General features: G+C 41.3%; 1 protein-coding gene across 23 annotated transcripts in view; it reads left to right on the top strand.

Moving 5' to 3' along the window:
* TTC7B (tetratricopeptide repeat domain 7B) overlaps nt 1-26,061 on the top strand; it is a 246,032-nt gene that overhangs the window by 82,291 nt on the left and 137,680 nt on the right. For 12 of the 23 annotated variants that reach the window (XM_023628265.2, XM_023628266.2, XM_023628268.2 and 9 more), the window contains 2 exons: nt 20,605-20,683; nt 25,869-26,041. The exons of 6 other annotated variants lie outside the window; for them this stretch is intronic. In XM_023628265.2, the coding sequence (XP_023484033.1) occupies nt 20,605-20,683; nt 25,869-26,041 (252 nt within the window). Of the gene's footprint in view, nt 1-20,604; nt 20,684-25,868; nt 26,042-26,061 lie in introns of those variants that run through there. 5 more of the 23 variants (XM_023628271.2, XM_070249769.1, XM_070249768.1 and 2 more) reach the window with 1 other exon arrangement.

Below are 26,061 nucleotides of genomic sequence, written 5' to 3'. Positions count from 1 at the left end.
ATTTCCCAATAACTCTTGATATGACTGGAGATCAATCCCCTGGGGTTTACTGATATAGATGGCAATATTTGCAGGCTGGCTCTCGGGTCACGCTCTGGATGGGAGGAGCACGAATAAACATACACAGCAGGAACATACAGTATGGTATAAGGAATACTACCACCACTGTTTGGTTTCAGATGATATGACATTCACTTGTTCTGCCAACATTTATTCAGCTCCTGCGCTGTGCCAGACATTCTTCAGGTGTTGGAGATAAAATGGTGAGCAGCCAGACATACTCCTTGCTCTCAGAGAGGAATCAGATCATTATGGATGTATGGATATAGAACTCTACCCTGAGATAGTGCCCAGGAGGAGAGGTACCCATTTCTATGAGAGTCTATTTGAAAATGACATTGACTTAGATACTGTGGTTAGGGGAGGTTTTCCTGAGGAAGTGACTGGGCAGAAACCTGAAGATGCAGCAATGAGTAGGAGCTAACTAGCAAAGGCAGGGGGAGGGGAGGGGTGCTCATTCCTATTTAGACCTGAAAGGGTCCTCCCAGGCATCTTGTCCAACCAACCCGTCCTTTTTCTCTGCTGTATTTTCCTCCTTAGCATTTAACCTTAGCATATATCTGTGGCATCAGATATACTATGAACAGTGCTTACCAGGGGTCTTCTTAGGTTCAGTTAAACATTCTGACCCACAAGACTTTCATTGGCCACACTTGGCATTCATCTATTTAGAAAGATCTAGAACAGAACCATAAATTGCCAGCAGGGCAGTGTCAGGGGTTTCTCTTCTCTGTGAATTGTGCTCTCTGCAGTCCTCACTGCCACGCAGGAGCTGTTCTCCTTGCCCCTCCCGCCTCCAGTGACAGCTCAGGCACTAGAGAATGAGCTTCACATTGAGTTGGTGTGGGATCTGCCCTGCCTTAACGTCTCTGCCCCACTTTCAGGGTCCCCTAAGGGATATGCTCAGTTGTAAGTCATCACGTTCAAGGAAGCCCAAAGCTACATTGTCCCCATCAGATATTTACAGTTCCTTCCAGTCCAGATGCAAGTTATCAATCAGGGGTCATTTTTAACATAAGCAGTGTTGCCTAGTAACATAATTGACATATTATCGTTATTAGGTTTCTAGGGAAACAGAACTGGAAAGTTAACCTAAGGTCAAATTCTCAAGCAGAAAAGGAAAGGAAGTTGTCAACCTTTTTCCCACATTGTCTTTTTTTCTTATCTAATTTGTTTCTTGTCTGTCTCCTGTCACTGGCGTATAAGTTCCACTTGGGCAGGAATTTTTATCTCTTTTGTCTGGGGAGGGATCTGTACCTTGAGCGGTGTCTGGTGTCTAGTTGGACATGAAGGAGCGAATGAGTGAGTGAATGAAATGCTAGTTTTCAGCTGAGATGGTTGTGCCTCACAGATGCCTAATGGTTGTGTGTTTTCTTTAAAATTAATTAATGCAGCATATGTTTATTGAGAGCTAAATGTGCTGAGCACTAGCACAGTGCTCAGGAATATTAAGTGCTGGGGAATATTAAGGATGAACAAGATAACTTGGACCAGCTTCATGGAACTTACTGCTCCTATTACTGCTTCTTGGTGGTAAAGAGAGAGATGCGCTATGACCATCTGGGTCTTCCTGTGTATGATGTCCTTCTCTTAAGAGAGGGTGGAGGGGACAGGTATCAGACAATTTCCTTGCCCACAGTGAGAAACAATACGTTTTCTGGGAAGATCATAGGGACCTCTGCTTGCTGATATTGCAAGGTATTTATGGTTATGGTGGCTTTATTGTAAGAAACTCTTCAAGCAGGCCCTGACAGACTCTCATTTCTGAGAAGCTTCTAGTTTGGCAGAATTTGGGTGCTTGTAGGCCTCCTTAGTAAAGCCCAGCATGTACACATCTGGATGGGATTCCAGAGTTCCCACAGCAAGAAAGAGAATTATCGTCTTCTGTGGTCTAGTTGGTGAGAACATATGCTCCCAGAGCCTCCCAGAACTGCAATTTTTACGTATGTAGCTCTTCGAGTGGAAACCTCGTGGGGTGAAGTTGGACCAGAAGCATGAGCGAGCGTTCAAGTGTCGCCTTTGTAGGCAGCCCCTCAAGGGCAGACCGTTGAAATGACACATGCATGTTGGGAAAGAGGAATTCACATCCTGTCTGGTCTAGAAGGAAGCCAGATTTCACCCTCTCTGAGTCTGTCAGACTGTGGGGAGCATTCTTGGTAATCTGGTGACGTCTGTGCTGCAGAGCAGGTCCAGACGTATCTGCCCGGGAAGCAGGGTGGGTGGGAAGCAGTGTGTGTTGGAAGCGTGCAGCATCCCCCTTCTGCTCTTGGCCAGAGCGAAGCTCATTAACCTGCTTCTTCCCTTCCCTGCTTTAGGTGTCAAATGCATTAATATTAACATGAGGGCAGGGTGGGGGGTGGAGGCCCCAGCTCTTTTCAGGGGATACTTTCTACCTATTTCTTTTTAAATCATCATTTTCCTCGCCATTCTGGGTTTTTTTTGCAGAGGTATTTTTAGTCACCTCTTAGAGAAAGTGGCAGAGAGAGATTGAGCTAAAGCCCAGAAAATGACTGAGACATCTTTGGAGAATTTTTAACTTTTCTTAGGAAGTACTAGAACCTTCTATTGAAAATGAGAAGGGCCATCAATTTTCTTACACACACTTGCCTTTATATTTGTATGGCAATGTCTATCACAGATCTGTACACCGATAAGGAAATCTACATTATAATTATATGTTCTCATAGCAAAATCCTGCATTAAATTATAAGATTTAAAAAAATTAATAAATTATCTTTTTCAATTGATAGGTTTTTCCACCTTCCTCTCTATTTGGGGTTTGAATTTTTACTTTTTATTCACAAGTGACGTTGGTGGTCATTCTCTAGGCCCAGCACGGACACTCTGTACCTTTCTTCAGGGAGCTCTTCCTTCTGTATCCTCTCTCTGCTGGCAGGTATGTGGTTGATGGGTGTGGTAGCTGGTTCTCCTTAAATCTCTCTGGCAAATTAGCATCAGAAGCCACAATCTCTGCGTGTTGGAGACAAGCAGTTAAAATACCAGGAAGAAACTGATGCTGTGTTTCTTCTGAAGAATACCCAGAAAAACTCATTAGCTAGACTTGGTAAAACCTCTGAATTACAGATTTTTTTAAAAGATGCAATTATATTGCTTTCAAGTACATTTTGAGCTAGTTAAAAAAAAACACAAAAAACTATTGCCTACTCAATTCCATGAATGTTTAGTGAGAGCCTGCTGGGTACCAGTCAGTAGGGTAAGCTCTGGGGATATGAGATGAATAAAAAATGTTCTCTGAGCTCACGGGGAAAGCAAGGATGTCAACGAATAGTTATAGCACCTGGTGAAAAGCACTGTAATGAAGGGATGGGGTGGGGGAGAAGGAGGAAGGAGGAAGAGGCTATGTGCCTGGGTGAGTTCATCAAGTTTCTTAGAAAAATTGACATTTGAACCTGGCGGTTGAGGGAGGGGTAAGATTGCCCCATCTTAGGGAGGACTGAGAGGACAAGGGTGGTAGTCACCATTGAATGCTAGATCTACCAGGCCAGGTAGACTTTATATGCTCATGGTTAAAGAGCACTGACTCTGCATCCGACTGCCTGGGTTTGAATCCGACCTCTTACATTTACTGACACTGGGACCTTGGCAAATTACTTAACCTCTCTTCCAGTTTCCTCTTTTGCAAACTGGGGATAATAATGGCACCTACTTCACAGGGTTGTTAGGCGGATTAAGTGAGTGAGTAGTTATACTGTGCTCGGACAGTGTCTGGCACACAGTAAGCCCTGAATGAGGGTTTGGTAAATAAATAAATAAAGCGCTACAGAGTGGAGGGTTTGTCAGCTCCCTAGGGAAGGGTAAGAACTGACCACTGAGAAATCTGGGAAGACAGTCACAACAGCAGCAGCATAGTTTTGGGATCTGCTCATATATCCACATAGGAAAGACATCGTAACCAGAGAGCAAAACCAAAAACCCATAAACAACATTTCCAGCAAAACTAGATGAGAAAGTATACTCGTGAACCCCAAAGTACAAGCTGATGGGGACAGACTGCCAACAACTACAGACTAGCTCGTTACGGTAGCCCGCCTTATCCGCAAAGGGTACATTCTAAGACCCCCGGTGGCTGCCTGAAACCATGGATAGTACCGAACCCTGTATGTACTATGTTTTTTTCTATACCTACCTACCTGTGATAAAGTTTAATTTATAAATTAGGCACAGTAAGAAATTAAGAGTAATAACTAATAATAAAACAATTGTAGCAATATACTGTAATAAAAGTTACTATAGATCTTAGAACCTTAGCATATGATTTTTTTCTTTTTCTATTAAGTTGAGAACTTTCACCTTTTCACTGAAAGGAAGCATTTACAGCTTCTCTTCGGCACATCCAAATTGCCAGCATCACTACTCTTGCACTTTGGGGTCATTATTAAGTAAAATAACAGCTACTTGAACAGAAGCCCTGTGATACCTCAACAATCAATCTGATAACCATGACTTCTACGAGATGACTAAGGGACGGGTAGCGTGTACAGCGTGCATACGGTGGACAAAGGGATGATTCATGTCCCCAGTGGGACAGCTCGAGATTTCATCGTGCTACTCAGAACGGCACACAATTTAAAACTTATGAATTGTTTATTTCTGGAATTTTCTGTTTAATATTTTTGGACTGAGGTTGACCAAGGATAACTGAAACCATTGAAAACAAAACCGTGGATGAGGGGGACTGCTATATTTGCATTTGTGTGGGAGAAAGCAGAAGGAAGCAGTGGAGCATCTGATGGACCTGGGAACAGGAGACCCTAAAATAGCCAACAAGTATTGACTGGAAAGTTTGTCTGGCCAGTTTGAGATTAGCTGCTGAAAATAAGAGGGTTACGCCAAGTGAGGTCTAAGGGGCTGGAGCAGTCTGGCCCCCTGAAGACGTGAAGCTGACCCATTAGGGCTCTTTGCTGGGCCTGAGCCCCACACTGAGGAGTAACTGCTGAGGGTGGTATGAAAATTGACCAGGAAATGACACAAGAGACAAAAGAAGAAAAAGTAGAGATAAAAGTGGGGGAGGGGGAGAGAGCCAGGAATTATCATAAAGCAAGCTGCTTTATTTTTTTTTAGCAACTTTATTCAGGTATTATTTATATATCAAAAATTCGCCTGTTGTAAATATATAGTTCGGTTGTTTTTAATATGTGTATATAGCAGAGCTCAATTCAGCTTTAGACTATCTCCATCACCTTGAAAAGTTCTTCCGGCCTCTTTGCAGTCTGTCCCTACTCCCATCCCCAGCCCCAGGCAAGCGCTTGTCTGTTCTGTCTCTATAGATTTGCCTTCTGAGGAAATTTCACGTAAATGGAATCATGGAATATGTAGTCCTTTGTGTCTTGCTGCTTTCAAGTAACATAGTATTTTTGAGGTTCACCTACACTAGCGTGGATCAGTAGGCCATTTCTGTTTATTGCTAAATAGTTATTCCATTGTACAGATATACTCCAATTTTTTTATCCATTCACCAATTGGCAAACATTTGGATTGTTTCCACTTTTGGGCTATCATTAATAATGCTGCTGTGAACATTCATGTATAAATGTTTCTGTGGACATCTGTTTTCATTTCCCTTAGATAGATTCATAGGAGTAGAACTGATGGGTCATATGATAAGTTTATGTTTAAATTTTGAGGATCTGCCAGGCTGTTTTTCAAAGTGGCTGTACCATTTTACATTCCTGCCGGCAGTGTGTGAGAGTTCCTGCTTCTTTCCATTCTCTTCAATACTTGGTGTTGTCAGTTTTTAAATTAGAGTCAGTCTCGTAGGTTTGTAGTGGTGGCTCATTGTGATTTTAGTTTGCGTTTCCTGAATGGCTAATGATGTTCAATAGCTTTTCATGTGCCTATTAGCTATTCTTATATCTTCTATGGTAAAACATCTGTTCAAATCTTTTGCCCTGTTTTCAATTGCATTGTCTTCTTCTTATCAAGTTGTAAGAGTTCTTTGTATATTGTATATACAATTCCTTTATCAGATATATAATTTGCGCATATTTTCTGCCAGTCTGTGGCTTGTATTATTTTTTTAATGATGTCATTTAAAGAGGAAAAATTAATTTTGATGAAGTCCAATTTATCAATTTTTCTTTTCATGAATCATCCTTTTGATGTCATACCTAAGAAATTTTGCCCTAATCTAAAACCAAAAAGATTTCTCCTATGTTTTCTTCCAGGAGTTTAATAGTTTTAGATTTTACATGTAGGTCTCTAATCTATTTTGAGTCAATATTTGTGTATGGTGTGAGGTAAGGGTCTAAGTTAATTTTTTTGCATCTAGATATCCAGTTGTCCAAGCACCATTTGTTGAAAAGTCTACTCTTTTCCCATTAAATTGCTTTGACACTTTAGTAAAAAATCAATTAATTGAACATAAATATAAAGATTTATTTCTGGAGTATTTTGTTTCATTGATTTATCTGTCTATCCTTAAGCCAATACTACACTGTCTTGAATATGTAACTTTATAGCAAGTTTTGAAATTAGATAATATAAGTCCTCTAATTTTGTTCTTTTTCAAAATTGTTTTAGCTGTTCTCAGTCCTTGACATTTCCATATAAATTTTATTTTTATTTTTTATCGTTTTGAGGAAGATTAGTCCTAAGCTAACATCTGCTGCCAATCCTCCTCTTTTTGCTGAGGAAGACTGGCCCTGAGCTAATGTTCATGCCCATCTTCCTCTGCTTTATATGTGGGACGCCTGCCACAGCATGGCTTCACAAGTGGTGCCATGTCTGCACCCGGGATCTGAACTGGCGAACCCCGGGCCGCTGAAGCGGAACGTGTGAACTTAACTGCTGTGCCACTGGGCTAGCCCCTCCATATAAATTTTAGGATCAGTTTGTCAATTTCTATCAAAAAAGCCTGCCAGGATCTTGATAAAGATTACAGTGAATCTACAGATCAATTTAGGGAGAATTTCTGTATTAACAGTAGTGACTCTTCCAGTCCAATGTCTCTCCATTTAGAGTTTCTTTAATTTCTCTCAGAGATGGTTTATAGTTTTTATTGTACAGGTTTTGAAATTTTTGTTAAATTTGTTCCTAAGTATCTTATTCATTTCTATGCTATTGTGATTGAAATTGTTTTCTTAATTTTATTTTCAGATTATTCTTTGCTATCATGTAGAAATGCTGGGGTTTTTTGGTATATTTTTGTACATGGATGTTGTATCCTGCAACCTTGCTAAACTTATTAATTAGTTCTTGTAATTTTTTAATAGATGACATAGGATTTTGACATATAGGATGGATATAATCTTTGAATAACAGCAATTTCACTTCCTCCTTTCCAAACCATAGGTTTTTAATTTCTACTTATTACCTTATTGCACTGTCAAGAACCTCCAATACAATACTGAATAGAAGTGGTGAGAGCAGACATCTTTATCCTATTCCTGCCTGATCTCAAGGAGAAAGCATTCAGTCTTTCACCATTAAATACAATGTTAGCTGTAGGTTTTTCATAGATGCTGCTTTGTCTCCAGTAATATTTTTTCATTTAAAGTCTATCTTATCTGATATTTATAGCCACTCCAGTTGTCATATAGTTATTGTTTACATAGTATATTTTTTATCCTTTTACTTTCAACCTATTTACATCCTTGAGTTAAAGTACCTCTCCTGTATATCTCTTGTAGATAGCATATATTTGGATCTTGCTTTTTTATTCAGTATTGAAATGTTTGCCTTTTGATTGGAGGATTTAATCCATTCACATTTAATGTAATTATTAATATAACTGGGTTTATGTTGCCATTTTGTTCTTTCTTTTCTATATGTCTCATGTCCTTTTTGATTGTTTTTTCCTCCTTATTACCCTATTTTGCGTTAAACACTTTTTAGTGTTACATTATTTCCTCTGTTGACTTTTTAACTGTGTTTTTTGGAAAAATTTTATGGTGTTTTCTCTATGAATTACAGTATACATCTTAAATTATCACAGTCTACTTCAGGTTAATACTGACTTAATTTCAGAAAAATATACAACTTGGTTCTAATATAACTTCACTTCTTCCCTTCTTTGAGCAGTTAATGCCTGTCTATGTTACAAACACAACAATACAGTATAATTATTCCCTTATGCAATCTTATTTTTATAGAAATTAAAATTAAAAAATTTGAAAATATATTTATACCATATTTTATATTTATCCACATATTTACATTTCTAGTACTCTTACTAATATATTCCTGTGGATTCAAATTACCCTCTGTTGTCATTTCTTTGTAGTCTAAAGAGCTTACTTTAAAATTTTGTATTGGGCACGTCTGCTAGCTATGAATTATGAATTCTCTCACTTTTTGTTTATCTGGGAATGCCTTTATTTTGCCTTCATTTTTGAATGACGGTTTTACTGCACACAGAATTCTTGGTGATGGTTTTTTTTCTTTCAGCACTTTGAGCATATCTTCCACGTGTCTGATGAGAAGTCGTTGTTGATCCTGTTGTTGTTGCCCTGTGTGTGGTTGTTTTTCTGGTTGTTACGTTCAAGATTTTCTTTTCTTTATCTTTCATCAATTTTATAATTATGTGTTTCTGTTTTTCTTCAGTGTTTTTTCTCTCTCTTCTTTGGACTGGATAATTTTTATTCATTTATCTTTAAATTCAATGATTTTTCTGCCATCTCATAGCTGCTGTTGAGCCCATTTAGGAATTTTTCATGTTAGTTAGACTTTTTAACTCTAAAATCTCCATTTGGTTAGTTTTTGTAGTTTTTGTGTCTCTATTGAGATTAGGCCCTATTTGTTGAATCATTGTCATCTTTTTTCTTTTAATCTTTAAACATAGTTTCTGTTAATTCTTTGATCATACTTTTAATAGCTTCTTGGAAGTCTTTGTCCGCTAAATCCAACATGTGGACCCATTTGGAGTGAGTTTATATTGACTGCTCTTTTTTCTGAGCATAGGTCACACTTCTCTATTTCTCTGCATGTCTTATAACAGATATAGTACAACCATAAATTAAAAAATGGAAGGAGAATGCTGATAGCACATGCATAAAATGTTTTTTTGACTTCTCAGTAATCATAATGAAGGTGGTATTATTAGTATTGCTATTCTGAAACGCTTTTGTGTAGCACAGAATAAAACAAATGAATACTTATGGAATATTCTAATACTATTATTCCTTGTGTCCTTGAGAACCAGGATTATTGGTGTGGGAGAAAGGCAAAAAAATAGATTTAAGATAGAAGAAATCAAGGAAAAACTCTGTAGTCCTGAATTTGAATGATTGACTTGGAAATATCAGTATGAAATCATGAGGTATCTGTTGTCTGTATATGTATATGTGCATGCCTGTGTATGTATATACACATGTGTACGTGTGTGTGTGTGTGTATGTGAGAGAGAGAGAGCGAGGAGGTCTGGCTCAGTGACTGACCTAGTAGCAATGAACATCCCTAGTGCCTAGTTTGTGATCTTGAAGTATCATTTTCCAATAAAAGAAACCTCATTCCAGTTCTGGGATATGAAATAAATAAAATGAGCCTGGCACAGCTTTACATACCAGATAGCAAGGAAACCATCAAGGATTTCTAGGCTCATGTTAAAAAAATTCAGGACAAATATGGGATAATTTGAATTTCAAGAAGGATAAAAATTGCAATAGACTCATCAAATATGTTTAAATTGATGAGCTCTAATTCAGTATGTAACAAAATAAATCAAAAGAAAGAATCTAATATTTATCCTACCTTTACCATATGAACTGAAAAACCAAATATTAGATGAAAGGAAATACCTCCCTATAAAATTATTCCAGCTAATCAATGAAAATGCAGTGGGAGAATTAGAATATCACCATTTGTAACTCCCAGTGAATTAATGTATCTAACCATTGAGCATCAAAGAGTGCTAACATCAAAAAAGATCAACAACCGGACACTGGGTGCCTCGCCATAGAAGAGCACACTACTGGCAGAGTCTTGCAAAGAGAGTGAACTGAATGGATCAAGCCTCGAGATCCAGTTGCCCATTGCAGGAAATACAGAGAACACAGGAATATATCCAACTGTTCCATCACTCTGCAGTTTTCCAGCCAGTGGGAAACTCTTCGTGTCTAACATTTCAGATTCTTTAACAGATAAATTGTAAGAAAAAGAAGGTGGTAGAAAGGGAAGTTGCAGATTAAGAGAGATTTTAAAGACTCATCAAGTAATAAAAAAAGTGGACAAGACTTAACTATAGTGTGAGGATGTATACTTGAGTGATTAAGCCATAAGGAAACGGAATGAAGTGGTTACTATAAAAGTCAGGGCAGCAGCTGCTTTTGGATGGAGGGAGGGACGTTTTACTGGGATGGGCGGAGTAATGTGACAGTGGTCTTTTTTTTTTTTAACTTGGGTGGTAGTTACGAGGGCGTTTGCCTCATAATAATTCCCTACGTGATATATTTGTTTTATATGGCTTTCTGTGTCTATATTTTATACAATAAAAAGGTTGAAAAAGAATGAGGGGGCAATAAAAGATGGCTAAGAACAATGCCCAACAGAGGGCAGGGAAGGATCCCTGCACTGGGAGTCCAGAGGCCAGGATTCTAGTCCTGCCTCCACCACTCACTCATGGAGCTATTGGGCGGACCTCTCCCTGCCCCTCTCTGGGACTCAGTTTCCCTCTGTGTCAGTTGAAGATAATGAAATCCTGCCTGCGTTACTAGGTTGGTGGGAGAACCATCTGGAATAATGGGTTGGAGGATGGCATGGCACCAGTCCGTGTCACCTCAGAAGAAGATGGTGATGATGGCTAACATTTCCTGAGCACTGACTTACCCAGGTAATCCTCACAATAGCCCTGGGAGGAGCAGATATGCAGCTGGGTCTTGTTCTGAGGATGCAGTGAGGATGTAGTCTCTGTCCTGAAGGAGCTGGACATCTTAGAGGGCTTCTTGATGAGAGAGTGGCGTAATTTTTAATTATCTTGTCAGTGGTTTATTAGTAAATGTCAGCTCTTCTGATGGCTTAGAGGGGCTTGAAAATAGCTTGTTCCCCTGAGCAAATTAAATATTCTCCCCACAGATCACATTTGCCCTGCTAATGTGCTTAGCAAAGCTTTTTTTTTTCTATAGATGGTGCAAAGGTACAGTTGAGCTCAGTATCTGAGTGATTGGTCGTGAATTCAGACTGGAAAGGGCCAAATAAATGAGGCACTATATGATGAAAGAATTTAGTTCAGAAGCTCATCGTAACAACTTGTGGACAGACCCATTTCTATATTGTCATCATTTTGTCAGTGTTAATCTCTCTGACTTCAGAGTTCTGTTTCTGCTGTAAAGCACTCAACAGAAATTCTCTGCTGTCCCTTTATCATCCACCCACACTGGGAGGGGCCACGGCCGCATCTCTCCTGCAGAGCCAAGTGCATCCAGGGACAGACTTGATCTGGCCCTCGCTGCTCCCGCCCTGTCTTGCGTCTCTCCCGCCTCTGTGATGCTTTTGGTTTTGTGTCATGGGAGTTAGTCATAGTTTCCAGTTTGTTTACGGGCTTCTGCCTGACAAGGATCATCTTCAGCTTTTCTGGGCAGTGGAATCAGATTGGGCCTGGGTTCAAATACCAGCTCCTCTGTGGGCTGTATGAAGATCATGAGCGTATTACATAATTTCCCTGAGTCTTTGTTTCCTCGTATATAAAACTACAGAAGGTGCTAAAGAAATACTTGTTAGTTGAGAAGAAAATTTTGACATGGAATATAATAGAAACCAGTTTTGATTTTGCACTAATTTCTGCTAAAGCAAAAGGTACACAAACATACCACTGGCTGCTTTTGGCTTTTACCCAGTAAATGTTTGTATGTAGGATGGAGGGCCAGATGGTGGGGGGTGGGAGGAAGTGGATGTTTGGAGAATGGGAGGATTGACGTGATTTTGAGCAGGGGGCCAGGAGTTCACAGGTGTCATCTTATTCAGGCTTTGGGAGTGGGTATTAGTCCCATTTCATAGGCGAGGAAACAGGCACAGCGAGGGGAAGCCTGTGACCCAAGTTCTGACCCTTCTCAGTGTCTGCTGGGCGTCTGGTAGTTTTTCCTTTGCCTTGTTTCCAGATGTCTCACATTCCATTCTCGATTCCTATTCTTCTTCTTCTCATCATCACTCTCAACCTTTGCCCTTTTCTTCTTTTCTATCTTCAACTTGTTAGCCTTTCCCAGGCCCAAGGAAGTTATCTGGCATGACTCACGAGAATGCGTGAGAATCCCAGACGGCACCGTGCTGCCTCAACCTGGGCAATGCTGCTCTATTTCCACGAGAAAAACCTGGGAGGCTTTTATTTATCTATTTCTTGGCAAAGCCCCTCCTTTCCCGGTTGAGCGTACCTGGCTGGTTTGGAATAGGACACCGTAACCAATGACTCCTGTATGTTTTAAGATTTGTTTTTATTTTTTAACTGAGTCCCTTGGATTTTTTTCTCATTGGTCATAGCTTTTGAAACATTGTCCCCAGAGGTTGTTTTAGAAATGCAGTTCTGCTGTTTTCTGCTAATTGAAATGGAAGTGAACATTGTGCTCTTCTCCTTGCACTTAACTTTCAGCTCAAGTTTTGTGATCCATTTGGAAGGCCTGTCCTCTCCTTGATGTCCTTTCTGCCTTTTCCCCTCTCCTCAGCTCCACTGACTGGACGAAAAGGATGGTCAAAAGCCCTTTTATCTATGTGACTGTGCTGCTTAGAACTGATTCATGTTTGAAGCCATATTGTTAGAAGACCATTTCTACCTCCTAGATTGTCTTTCCTCTACTTTATTATTGACTTTTAAAATGAATTTTAAATTGGCCTGGTGCTCATCAGTGTCCCATGTAATAAATTGTGCCCCTTCTTATGAAGCAGGTCCTTCAGAGCCCCAGCAACTCCTGCCCTCCTCATGCTAAATGTCCGTGTCTTCCATCTCGGGCTGGATCTGGAGCAAATGCTTTCCTCAGTGGAAGTAAATTATGTTGGTCCCGAGCTTTTTTCGTGTCAGTTTTTGGGTTATACGCTCATAAAACTTTAGCGGCTTGACCACCCAAACCACCAGTTTGAGCCACTAGACTGCCATTAGTGGCTCAGCCCTCCAAGTTCACATTTTTGAGTTTGACCTGGCCCTTGTTGATTGATTTAGAGCAATCTTCGAATGTTAGCAGCATTAACAGAGCTAGAACAAGGAGGATTCAGTTGCCAACACTCTCCATCCCTCTACTTCGTCAGGGTTGCATTTGTCCCTTGACCCTCCCCTCCTCTTCTGGGTGGAGACTCTGCATTCCTCCCAGGGACACCACTCTTAGGAGATGTCACTGTCATTTCCTGAGAGAGTGACCACAGAGCCCCAGAAAAAGAGCTTTTTGCTCTCCTCACCTGACAGCAGTTGTCTTTTATCCTGGTGGGCATCATACGCCTTCAATAAAGAGCAAAGTGAATGAATGAATCAAACTGGGGACCTTTTTTCCCCTTCAAAATAAATGACTCCCAAGAAGTAAAACAGACTTTTATGTGCTATAAATTCTAGAGTAGGTTCCAGAATTCCAAAACTGTTTTCAACAATGGCAGAGTTTTGAGGATAGTGGTAGTAATAACAGTGAACACATAAAAAGCACTCGCTACTTGTATTAACTCATTTAATTTTTACAACCAATCAATGAAGTGGGTACATTTGTTGTCACCATTTTACAGATGAGGAAACTGAGGCACAGGTACTTGCCCAAGGTCAATCACTAGTGAGTTGCCAAGCTTGGATTTGAGCCCATAAAGTCTGGCTCCAGAGTCTCTGTTCTATATTGTCTCTCTAAGTTTAAGTATATAGATAAGTATATGGACTTCCAGGTGAATACTTGGAAGAGGAATCTTCATGTGTTAGATAAGTTCCGGTTTGTTTGTTAAAAGTATTATCAGACTGAGGAGTCCAACTCTGTGTGAGATACTGTCTGTCTTCTAGGGTAAGTTGAGCATCATTACAATACAAGTTCATGAGGAAGCACGTTTGTTGGCGGGCTCACAGTGGTATCCCCGGTGCTCCTCTCCTTGTGCACGGTAGGCACTCACGATATAGTTTTTGAATGAGGATTGATATCCTTTGACTCATTCCCAAAGGTTGGAAAGGAGGAAGGACATGAGATAGGGCAAAACTTTCCCTATTTCTGTGTATCCTCAGAAACTCGGGGTTGGGGTGAGTGGGAAGGAAGAGGTGGCTGGGAGACTTGTTCTTTCCTGAGCTCTCAGAGCAGTTTGCCCGGCTCTCACCCATAGGCCTTCAGCACGCCATGTCAGAAGGACCTTTTGCACGTCCCAGTCGTGACTCCAAGAAGGCCTGCTGTACCTTGCCTGGCTTGTGTCTCTGCTGCCTGATACGCTGTGTGGTACACAGTGCCTGCCAGTATGCTGCTTGCTGCCTGGCCGGCTGACCAAAATGCCTAATTTACTCTGCTTTTGTCACGAGGGAGCCTTAGTTGCTGAGGTAGTCCAAAAAATGTTGTTAAGCCTAGTACAACTCTCATTAGGTTTGAAATGAGACTTCCGGAAGCTTCGCCTGCTTGTTCACATCCCAGCGTGGATGGTTGTCACACCCTTCGTCACTATATCTAGCCTGCAGCTGGCTTGCTCTGTTGATCAGAGAGAGTCCTTTGCTAATGAGGCCAAGGTTGTGGGTTTGATCCCTGGCCCCTGACTACAGCAAGCCATCTGTCTTCACAAAGGCATGTCATTGGATACGAGGCGAAGAGCGTGTACGGAGGGAGAAGCTGGAATCCATTCTGGGGAAAACAGCTCCCTGACAGCCGGCCAGAAGTGTCCTATGGGCTGTGAATGATGTCTTTTTCTTCTCTCACTTTCCAGATCTGGATTTCTGGTTTTGATTTCAGACTTTTTCCAAATAGATGATACTAAAGGTTATATAAATGAAGGGGAAGCAATTCCCAAGCCTGAGAGCTAGGAGAAATTGACCTAAAGATACACGGTGTTGTTCTGTTTTTCTAGGGTTGTAAGTGTTGACAATGTCCAGAATACTGATGGAGTTGATTTCATGATCTCGAAAGTATCTGCTTTAATTGTCCCCTTTGTAATTAAGAAAACTCTTTTCAGCAGGGAGATGGGGAAAGGGATTTCAGAGTATAAGATTGTGCTCACTGTCTTCTTTCTTTGGGGGGTAAAGAGCTTACTAAGTGTCACTGGGTGCCTGGTTGGCTTTGTGAGGTGGTCGAGACAAGGAGAAATGGGGACAAAGATGGCCAGTGCTCTAAAGATGGTCACAGTTTGTTGATGGGCAGACATAAATACAAATTAAAATCTGTGTGTTGAGTGCTGCCTATGCTCAAAATATGTGCAGACTTGTTGGGAGCACCCAGGGAGCAGTGCCTGTGTTTTCCTGGGGAAGCTAGGAAGAGATTCCCAAGGGTGGCCTTTAACGTGGGTCTTGAAGGATGACTACAATTCCTTAGGACAGTTCAGACAGAGAGAGTACTATGTGTAAAGGCACATGTGCAGGAAAGTTCCCCTGAAATGTCTGGAAGGTTTTTTCTAAAGTCTCGAAGTCCTCACTATCCACACAACTCTCTAGAAGCTGCCAAGCCAGGCATGCCCAGGTCTGTCGCGTGGTACAGGTAGATTATTGCTCCCCAGGCACCCGTGCCATGGTGCCACTGAGGACAAACGAGATATATTTTATTTAAGAGACTGCTTTGCTGTACTGCCTGCCAATCCATATGCAGCGAGAAAGAAGAGGATAAGAAACAGGTAGAAAATGTGTCCCCTTGTGGTCTTGGCTCATTCGGCTCACGGTCGTTCTGAATCCTCTTCATTCAGCGGATATTTACTGAGGACGTTCTACGTGCCAGGCTCTGTCTGAGGGGCTTAGGATGTCAGTGAGCAAAACAAAGATCTGGATCCTCAAGGTACTGACGTTCTTGTGGGGGATATGCAGCCCTCTGAGCTCCCTAAGGTGGGGATGGTGTCCCTTGTCTACTAGTGTATCCTCAGGGACAAGCCTGGAGGCTGGTATGTAACAGTGCTCAATAATTGTTGAACTACCACTTAAGAGTTTCAGAAATGCTAGTTGGTAAGAAAGAACATGGAAAAAACCAAATGATTTCTTAGCTCTAAGAGATCTATTATGCTGGCTTGTTCTGTAATTGATCTTTAGTTATAAAGTTCTCAACCACAGAGAAAAATATTGAACGTGCTCTAGCAGGGGTACCTTTTCCTCATTACCCAGGAATGTGATCTCCAGTATAAAAAGTATTTTATTCACATCAGAACTTTGAGTTTGCGTGACGACAGTTGATATTAAGTGTATTGGTGGCCTAGACCAAACTCTGAGGTCAGAAGATACATTAGAAGGACAAGTTAAGGGGGAGAATTGTCTTTTCCCACCCCACTCCCAAGAAATGAAAAGAGAAATAGCAAAAATATGTATTGACCTTGATGTTGAAGTGGCTACCTGTGAAATGGTTCTTAAGTCTCTGGGTTTCTCCCAGCCTTGGTTCTCTATTTTGATTTTGGAGCTGTGGCTTCCTTCCCATATCCATTTCCACCTTGGTTTGATAGTACAGAAAGGCACAGGTGACAGTATTAAAGAGCTGAGAATGTGGTCCAGAGTCATAGAACAGAACAGGACAAAACTACGCACTGCTGTAGGCTTGTATGTAAGAATGTGAATTTCAGGGCCCTGCCTTCAAAAATGCTGCTGCAGAGCCGAAAGGGTCAAGAGGAAGGCCAAGTGCTGGCTGGTCAGTTCCCTCCCCACGTGTCCTCAGGAAGTCCTACTTTTGCACTGACCTAGGGGCCAACAGACAAGACCTGGAAGGAGGAGGTTCAGAAGGAGGATGATGAAACCAGATAGAAAAGGGAGGAGAGAAGAAAAAATGGAAGCAGGTCAAGGGAGGTGTAGAGTGTGTCCCCGTGAAGGGTGAGTGGGCTTTCCTGCCAAAGGCAGGGTGCTAGGTCGCCTGGGTTTGAACAAGAACAAGGCTGTGGGACACTGGCCTGAGCTCTCCTCACTGGGTTGAGGACAGACGGTAATGTAGGCAAGAGAAAGCAGGGTTTTGCCTGCTTGTCAGGCTGAACAAACCAGCTGGTGCTCAAGGGACTTGCAGGCCCTTTCTCCTTGGTAATAACTAAGCTGTCGGGAAACGCACCCAGCTCAGGAAGGTTGCCGAAGCAAGGTACGGAGGTGAACCTGGAGCTCTGATGGCTTGCCAGAGTGCCTGCTGCTCTATGCTGGCAAGAACATTCAGTTTTAGCATAGTTTACCATAATGAATTCTGACATCATCGCACTCTCTCAGTCAAGGGTGTTGAAATGGAATAAATGACCTAATGTCAGGGGTCTGTGGAAACCCTCAAAACCAAGGAAATTCCTTGGCTCTTTCCTCTTCATTTTGGAGTGGAATTTTTAAGCTACAGTTCATTCTAGATATTTAATGGATCTCAACATTTTAAGAATAAAATAATAGTTTAGAGACATGAAAGCAATCATGTGGCTTTTGTTTATTTCCCTCAAATTGGGGCATTTCATAGCATTTAGAATGTAATTTTTAAAAGTTGATTTCCTTTTTTTGTTCCTTTCTATCATGATTTCCATCTAACTTAAAAAAAATTTTTTTCTGCTGTCATGGCAACAGTGGAAGTGATTGGTTGAATAAAATTATGTAATTAAAAAGTGTATGAATGGTATAGGAGTTGCTGAGAATTGTATGTTTTTGCATTTGGGATAACTTTTTCCTTTTCAGATATTTAAAATGTGCAATTGGGGCTGGCCCGGTGGCATAGTGGTTAAGTTCACGCGATCTGCTTTGGTGGCCCAGGGTTCGCAGGTTCAAATCCCGGGTGCAGACCTACATACCACTCATCAAGCCATGCTGTGGCGGCGTCCCATATACAAAATAGAGGAAGATTGGCACAGGTGTTAGCTCAGTGACAATCTTCCTCAAGCAAAAAGAGGAAGATAGGCAATGGATGTTCGCTCAGGACCAATCTTCCTCACCAAAAAATAAAATAAAATGTGCAATCTTTCACCTCCAGTCCTTTCTTCTTCCTGCTACCAGATTGATCTGTGTTGGACAACCAGCCTCGTGGTTGTCCTGATGGTGCCACATTCATTTGACTGGCACAGCCCCAGGCCTTCTGAGACATTCTGTGGTTACTGTGGATCCTTTGTTTACAAGAAAGATTCTTCCCAGCTTGAGGGAGAATTTGGTTCTGAATCCTAAGCTCTCTCCAGAAATAAACTGAAAACAGTTTGAGAAAAACCTGTATTTGCTTCAAAGGCAATGTCAATCTGCCTTCAGTTCCTGGTTTTGTGTCATCCTGTGTGGCTTTGCTTCAGTCATGGACACTTCCTCCCGTCCTCCACCAGGGGGCCTCGGTCCTGCACGGGAGAATCCACTGCCTGCCTTAGAGGGGAGTTGAATTTCCCTATCCATCATTTCTCTTTTAAGGCAGCCAAGGCAGTACCCTCGGACACTGGACTGCTTCACCTGTCCTAACGAATTTTCTTTCCCATTTTGAACCAGTTCCTAGGAGTATCTCATTAGCTGTGATCACTGGAACATGTAAAATTTCTATTATGTCTATATATTAAGTAATTTGCATCTTAATAATATAAAACATAGACCGGAGCTCTTGTATTCATATTTTGTTCTTTCTTCGAGAGTTGCACCTCAGTTTGAGAGCTTATATTTCTTTGTCCAGGAAAGTGACAGAGTAGGGTAGCAAGCTCCCTGCTTGCCCTCACACGGGGTTGTGAACCTGAGCCAGCCATTTCCCTTCTGTGTCGTAATGGGCTAGATTGTGTTGGATCATTTACAGCTAGATAATTCTGTGCCTCTGTAAGAGGATAAGTATCTCATTCTGCAAGGAGGGCACGGGAGACATTCCGAGTGACCAATTCCTATCTTGTAACCTTCCCTGAGTTATAATATTTAGATTTGATACTGCCTCTTCAAGGCCTAATTTCTACCCTGGTAAAGTAGCTCTTTAACCCAGGTCTCCAATGACATTATCTCAGTCCCACTCTTACTTCATACTGTTCAAAATGCCATTCCTTTTGTGCACAGTAGGGGCTTAATCTGTGGTTCCGGAATAAGGCTTCTTGGTCCTACCCATCCCTTTTTTAGCTGTAGCTATTTCCTTTCCCTCTGTTACTTAAGGGACCTGAGCTCCAGTCCAAAGCAAATGTACTTTGCTGCCTGTGAACACAGATCCCATAAAAAGGAATGAAGAGGAAAGCAGAGTAGATTGCATGTCCCAGGGCCTATTACCTAATTTTCATTCACCTCTCTGTTAGGTTTCCTTTAGCACTGCTGGGAGTCCTTAGGACAAGCTTTTCTTTTAGTGCCACCATAAAGCTGCTGATCTGATATCAGCTGACGTGTGTGGGTGGGAGGAATATGGGAGGATTTATGCATCTATGCCGGTAAACCATTATCTTCCAGTTCTGGGGCTGTTCCTGTGAATGAGAGTCCTGGGATGTCATGTAGGTATAAGATATGAATTAATAGCCATCGTGAGCGCTTGTAACATACAGAACTCACATTTACTTTGATTTAATACCTTTGCGAGATTTAAAATGTCATCCAAGTAGAGAGCTGAATGCCTAGAGCATCTGCCGCAGCCTGCGGAGGCTGGCTGACGGCTTTGCACTGGCTGACCCGCGCTGTGGCTTTTTGGAAAGATGAGATGTGTTCTAATGAGCAGGTTATAAATATCACAGAGTTATGTCATAGGTGGTGGCAGCGCTCAATGTAAAGGGACCGGCTGGAAAGTGCTCCCAGCTGAACAGGCTGGGTACGGCCTTCAGAGAGGACAACAAGTGGGGCCTGGATGTATTGACCAGGATGTTACTATAGAATTATTTGTCCCTTAACGAAATGTGTCACCAAACATGTCTCTGTGAGGTGTGTGGGGCAACGATATGAGACGTGTTCTCCTCACGGTCAGGCAGCTCCAGGTTCCGGTCATCATCCACTCGCTCGCAGAAGGGCCGTTTGACCCTTGGCTTCCTTTTGTCAGGGCAGGGTTGGGTGGATGGGAGTGGTTAGATGGATTTGTTGGTCAGTGATTCATGTTCTCAAAGATGCAGAGTGGTTGCTTGGTGGAGCCCCTCATTTTTCATACCTTTATCTTTGTCTTGCCCATAAAAATTGCAAGTGACAAGAAGCCTTACCCACATTGTATATGGTGCCTTGTTGATATGCCTATACCCTTTGCCACCTACCTTTTAAGTGAAAAGATAGATTTTAGTACCAGTCAACAGAGCAGCAAAACTACCAAACCATTGTAAGGTTGAAGGTGGACTCTTGCAAGATATCTTGCATTTTTTTTCTATTTAGTTTTTTTTTTGCCTCAGAACTGATTTTCAGATTTTTATTTTCTTGAGAAAATTTGATTGTGGAAAAACAAAAGCCCATCATTCGTAGGTCAGATTTTTCAGATTTGGACAGACATGTGCAGAATAATTGTTTGCTTAGCATCCAGCCAACAGCTTTTATGTAGACAAAATGCATTGAAATATGTGTATAAAATATTTAGTATTAATACACGCCATCTGGAAACCCTGTCAAATTCTGTGTGCACACAGGAACTTGACAAGAGGAGTGGGGAGATTTAGAGAGATCCTCAGAGCAGTTGAAACGAGAACAACTCAAAACCTGCGAATGGTAAGTGTGACTAATGACTTGAGTGAGGCCAGAGGGGCCCTTCAAGTGTTTTCTCTCTCCTATATATACATAGATACATGAGCTTTATTGAGATGTAATCTGCATACCATACAATTCACCCGTTTAAAGCCAAAGGTTTTTCACAGAATTGTTCAGCCATCACTAATATTTAGTTTCAGAACATTTTCATCACCCTCAAAAGAAGCCCCATACCCATTAGTAGTCAATCCCCATTCTGCCCTTTCCCCGGCCTCTGGCAACCACTAGTTTATTTTCTGTTTCTATGGATTTGCCTATTTTGGACATTTTATATAAATGGAATTATACAATATGTGGTCTTTTTGTGACTGGCTTCCTTTACTGAGTGTAATGTTTTCAAGTTTCATCCATGTTGCAGCATGTATCATTATTTCTTTCCTTTTTGTTACCAAATATTGTTCTCTCCTATGGCTCCACCACATTTTATGTATCCCTTCATCATTCGATGGACATTTGGATTGTTCCTACTTTTTGGCTATTATGAAGAATGCTGCCGTGAACATTCTTATGCAAGTTTTTATGTGGGCATGTGTTTTCATTTTTCTTGGGTATATACCTGAATTGCTGGATCATATGGTACCTCTGTGTTTAACATTTGGAGGAATTGCCAGCCTATCTTCCAAAGTGGCTGCTCCATTTTACATTCCTACCAGCAGTTACCAGAGTTTCAATTTCTCCACATCCTCCACAACCCTTGTTAACCCTTGTTATTGTCTATCTTTTTAGTTATAGTCATCCTAGTACTTGGGAAGTGTTCTCTCGTTGTGGTTTGGTTTACATTTCCCTGATGGCTAATGATGTTGAGCATCTTTTCATATGCTCATTGGTAGCACTCTCTCGAAACATAAGAAATGCATCCCGTAAGACAGGTACAACGTAACCCCTCCCGGATGCCACTGGGTGAAGAGGTGGGTTTTATCCTAGTGATTGATAGCAAAACCCAGAAAGAGCAAAGCAGATTAGATCTTGAGACTAATTTTATTGACAATAAAACTGAGAAGAGAAATATAAAAGCTAGTTAAAATAAACTGGTTGATCAGGTACTAGGATCTCCTGTTGACTTGGGTTCTCTCTCTTCCTTTTTAATCCTCTCACTTTCCTGGGGAGGGAGGTCTGGGGAGGTTCATTAATTGTACCTCCATAGCTTGCCCTTCAGAGCCATAGCCACTGAGTGTTTGGGCGAAGGCCTGGTATTTACTAGAAGCTCAGCAGATGCCACATATCACAAGTGACGTAGCAACCCCATGTAAGATTGCAACTTTTTTTTTGTCTTTTGTCATCCATGCTCTTGTCCTCCCATTATCATGAATCCTTTAAGTGCCGTGGGAAAATCTTCAGCTGGGCAAGGATAATAAATTCTCGTCACGGGAAACGAGGCTGTGTCTTCATTTTGGCATCTCCAGAGTTTTAGGATGTGGACATACAACTCTCGGGGCCAGATGGCTAAGCCTTAGGCTTCCCTGGAATTATAGGGGGTGAGGCAAGATGAGCAAGTTCACACACACCCCACCAAGAACTCACTTGATCTTCAATATTTATTTATATATCGTTGTGATTTATAGGTTCCTTAAGAAGTTCAAATGAAACATTTCAATCTGTAGAGTTCTTTGATGAAAAAACCCTGCAAAATATGGATAAAAATTGTTGCCAAATGTCTTTCCTCTCAAACTGACCTATTCCCAACATTCTGTAAATCTTCTCCCTTGGTCAATATGAACAGCTTCTCCCAAGATTTGGAAACACAAGGAAAGTACCTGATTATATTGGCAAGTGTTCTTATAATTGTTTTAAAAGCACATTTAAAAAGCCAGTCTTTCAAAATTGCTTAAATATGGAGTATTTGTTCATATTGTGGACTCTCGAAAATATATTTCATTAAGGGAATTAATGGCTCTTCCCCATTAAAAGGTGCCAGTGCATTGAATACACTGTGGGAATCTGCCGGCTACTTACTTCAACATTATTTTTCAGAATTAGAGAGTATCTTCCATTATTGTCTAAGGTTTATGATTTTTAAATCAATGTATTTTAACTGATAAAAATCCTGTGAGGTAAGATTCTGAATAGAGGTATGTTACGAAGGGAGAGAGTTCTCTTCATTTTTTTTCTTCTTTTTTCTGAGAAGTATGATAAAGAGGCTTCTAAAGAAAGTCTAGGTAGACTGGAGCTGCCCCTGGACATCTTCAGCTATTAACTGGTTAGTGTTAACATGAGGGGCGTCACTTTCCCTTATGTCGTACTTGAGGTGCAGTGTACTGTTGGTCTTGGTGGATGATCCTCAGGTGACCTAAGTTCCACTGTTTCTGATTCCTGGAGTGCTTAACCGAAGAGGTGCGTCAAAATTATCTGGAGAACTTTGAACAAATATCCATCCCTATGCCTGAGCTCAGAAATGCCAACTAAGTAGGTCTGGGGCAGGACACGAGAATCTTATTTTCTAGTTTCCACAAGTGATTCTTTGCCCAACCTAGTTGAGAAGCACTTCCTGGGTCTTATTTCCTGGTGTCTTGGTCTACAGTGGACATCAGAGAGCTTATGCAGCTAATGCCATTCATAAGACGGTTTTCCATCACCTTAATAACTATATGATTCTTTTTAGATTAGCTGATAATTACAAATTTATGATATTCTTATGAGATGGAAAAGTTGCTCTGTAAAATTCTGGTGTGAGATCACGGAAGAGAAGGATTTAGAAGTACATTTACAGCAACCACACTCTGAGAAAAATACTCCAAAAAATTGAAATCAGGTGTTCAAACAAAACTTGTACGTGAATGTTTATAGCAGCACTATTTACGACAGCCAAAAGATGGAAACAATCCAAATGTCTGTCAGGTGATGACTGCATAAACAAAATGTGGTATATCCATACAGTGGAACATCATTTAGCCACGAAAAGGAGTCAAGTACTGATACACGCAACAACATGGGTGAGCCTTGAAAACATTTCTACATAAAAGTTCGAGTCTTCTTTCAGGCCCACTTCCCTCCTCCCTTTCTTTAATTCTTAATTTATTTGATAGTTACCAACAATTTTTAAGCATTTAAACTACAAGCTAAATAAAACCTGAGTATAAAAAGTAAAAGGTACAATAGATATTAGTGATTGCTGGTAATTTCTCATATTTGATCTCCTTTTCTGAACTTCATTTGAGCTTCTACTGAACACAACCAAATGTCCTTCCTAATCGGTAGTTCACTGATAAGGTGATGCCTTTAAAATATGCAGTCACGGGCCCAGCCCTGTGGCCGAGTGGTCCACTTTGGCAGCCTAGGTTTGCAGGTTTGGATCCCAGGCACAGATCTACTCCACTCACCAGCCAAACTGTGGAGGCATCCCACATACAAAAAAAATAGAGGAGGATTGGCACAGGTGTTAGCTCAGAGCTAATTTTCTGAAACAAAAAAAGAGAAGGATTGGCAATGGATGTTAGCTAAGGGTGAATCTTCCTCAGCAAAAAAAAAAAAAAAAATGCAATCACATCAAAACCTCGTTTTAAAAGTCTCTCTGGAGGGTTAATACCCTGAGGGAAAATGAGACCTGGCATGAGCTGTCTGTGGTGGACAAGCAAACTGTTTAGGGCAGAGATTTCTACAACTTTAGAATCTTCATGGCAGATATATCCAGAAAATGAAGTCCTTGCTCATTTTTTCCCTTGATCATATTTTTCCCAGCTATAGTGACTGGAGGTTGTTTTTGCCAGTTGACGCTTCCAGCAGAAGTCATTAGCTTATATGACTGCAGTGAGATCAAAATGAGACTATAATGGAAGGTTTAAGAAAACGGTTCAGGAACTGTTTAGGTCTTGAAAATTGTGTTCTTATGAGATCTTCACAGATGACTCAGTTGGGGATGATAGGAGTGCATTTGATTTCACATTTTTTATAGACGTTGAAAGCCAGTGGGTCTTATTTGGGAATAATCAAGAAAATTTGCCTTTACCCAGGGGTTATGAGAAACCACTAAGGCAGTGACTTGGTTGCATTTAAGTTTCCTTGTGGTGTTTTAAGAGACTGCACATGGAGGAAAGCCTGGCAAACTTCTCTTCTGGAGCATATTTATTAAGAAAGGCTCATTCTCAGGGGAGATCAGCATTCTTCATCTGCATCTTCCAAAGATGAAAACCTTATGGAAAAACCTGCTGGTTGAAGTTTTGTTTTGCCACCACTGGCTGCTTGTGGGGCAGCCTGGACTGCCCTGGGAGGCGGTGCTTCTGTTTTCAGAGGGATTTTTTTTTTTTAGCTTCTCCTCTTCTTTGTCAGTGGAAGAGTCCAAGCTAAATGAACTGATACGCATCAGTCAACAAAATACGCCTTAGCAGATGCCACACAGCCCCTCGCCCCGCACGTCACACACGGTACTGTTCCAGGTAGTGGTGCTATGGAGAGTCTGGAAAAGCACGGTAATCTGCATCTGACCTAGGAGGACAAGATCTAGATATTTCTGGGTTTTCACAGTGAGAAAAGAGATACCTATCCAGCTTCGAAAAAAGGTCTTTCTTGATCAGTAGCCATAGTCCCCACTTTGCCTTCCCTATTGTGCAAGGCTGGTGGGAGCCTTTGGGCTGGAAAGCCCAGGTGCACCAAGATCAGGACACTCAGGTGCTGAGTCTCAGGCTGGGGTCACGTAGGACTGGCCCTCGGCTCTTCTAGGAAGGAATACTTTCTCAAAATCTACGCTGGACATCATCTTATCGTCAAGGAAGAGATGTGCATCATCGAGGTTGAGTACTGGCTTTTGCCAAGTTTGGGCTTTAGCAGGCATCAGTTGGGAGGCGATGAAAATATTTGCAGTTCACTTATTATTTATAAGAGCTTTTTGGAAAAGAGCTTAACTAAAAGTTTCCATTGTTTCAGGTATAAAACATGTTTAGTGTTCCAGACTGTAACAGGGGCAGGGTGGCATTTGAAGGACATGAACTTGTTTTTTTAAATTGTTCGCATCTCTTAGTGTATCATATTTTATTTTCTTTTCATCAACTGATATAATTTTCATCATGGAATAAAAATTTTTAATTATGAGTCTTGGAGTAGTGCCTAGCACAAAGTCATGACTGAAAAATATTTACTGAGTGAGAGAGTGAGTGAGTGAATGAATGATACAAAATGGATTCATGGCTCTGCCTTTGCCCCTCTGTGTTCCCAGACGATAGCCAGGCAGTTGGCTGAGATCTTGTTGCGGGGGATGTGTGAACAGAGCTACTGGAACCCTCTGGAGGATCCACCATGCCAGTCGCCTCTGGACGATCCTCTCCGGAAAGGAGCAAACACAAAAACCTACACCCTCACTCGGAAAGCCCGCATCTACTCAGGAGAGAAGTATGGGAGTTGATGTCTTC

The sequence above is a fragment of the Equus caballus genome, chromosome 24 (genome assembly GCF_041296265.1).
Source record: "Equus caballus isolate H_3958 breed thoroughbred chromosome 24, TB-T2T, whole genome shotgun sequence".
In the NCBI taxonomy this organism is placed as follows: domain Eukaryota; kingdom Metazoa; phylum Chordata; class Mammalia; order Perissodactyla; family Equidae; genus Equus; species Equus caballus.
This window is presented reverse-complemented; position numbering and strand designations above follow the sequence as displayed.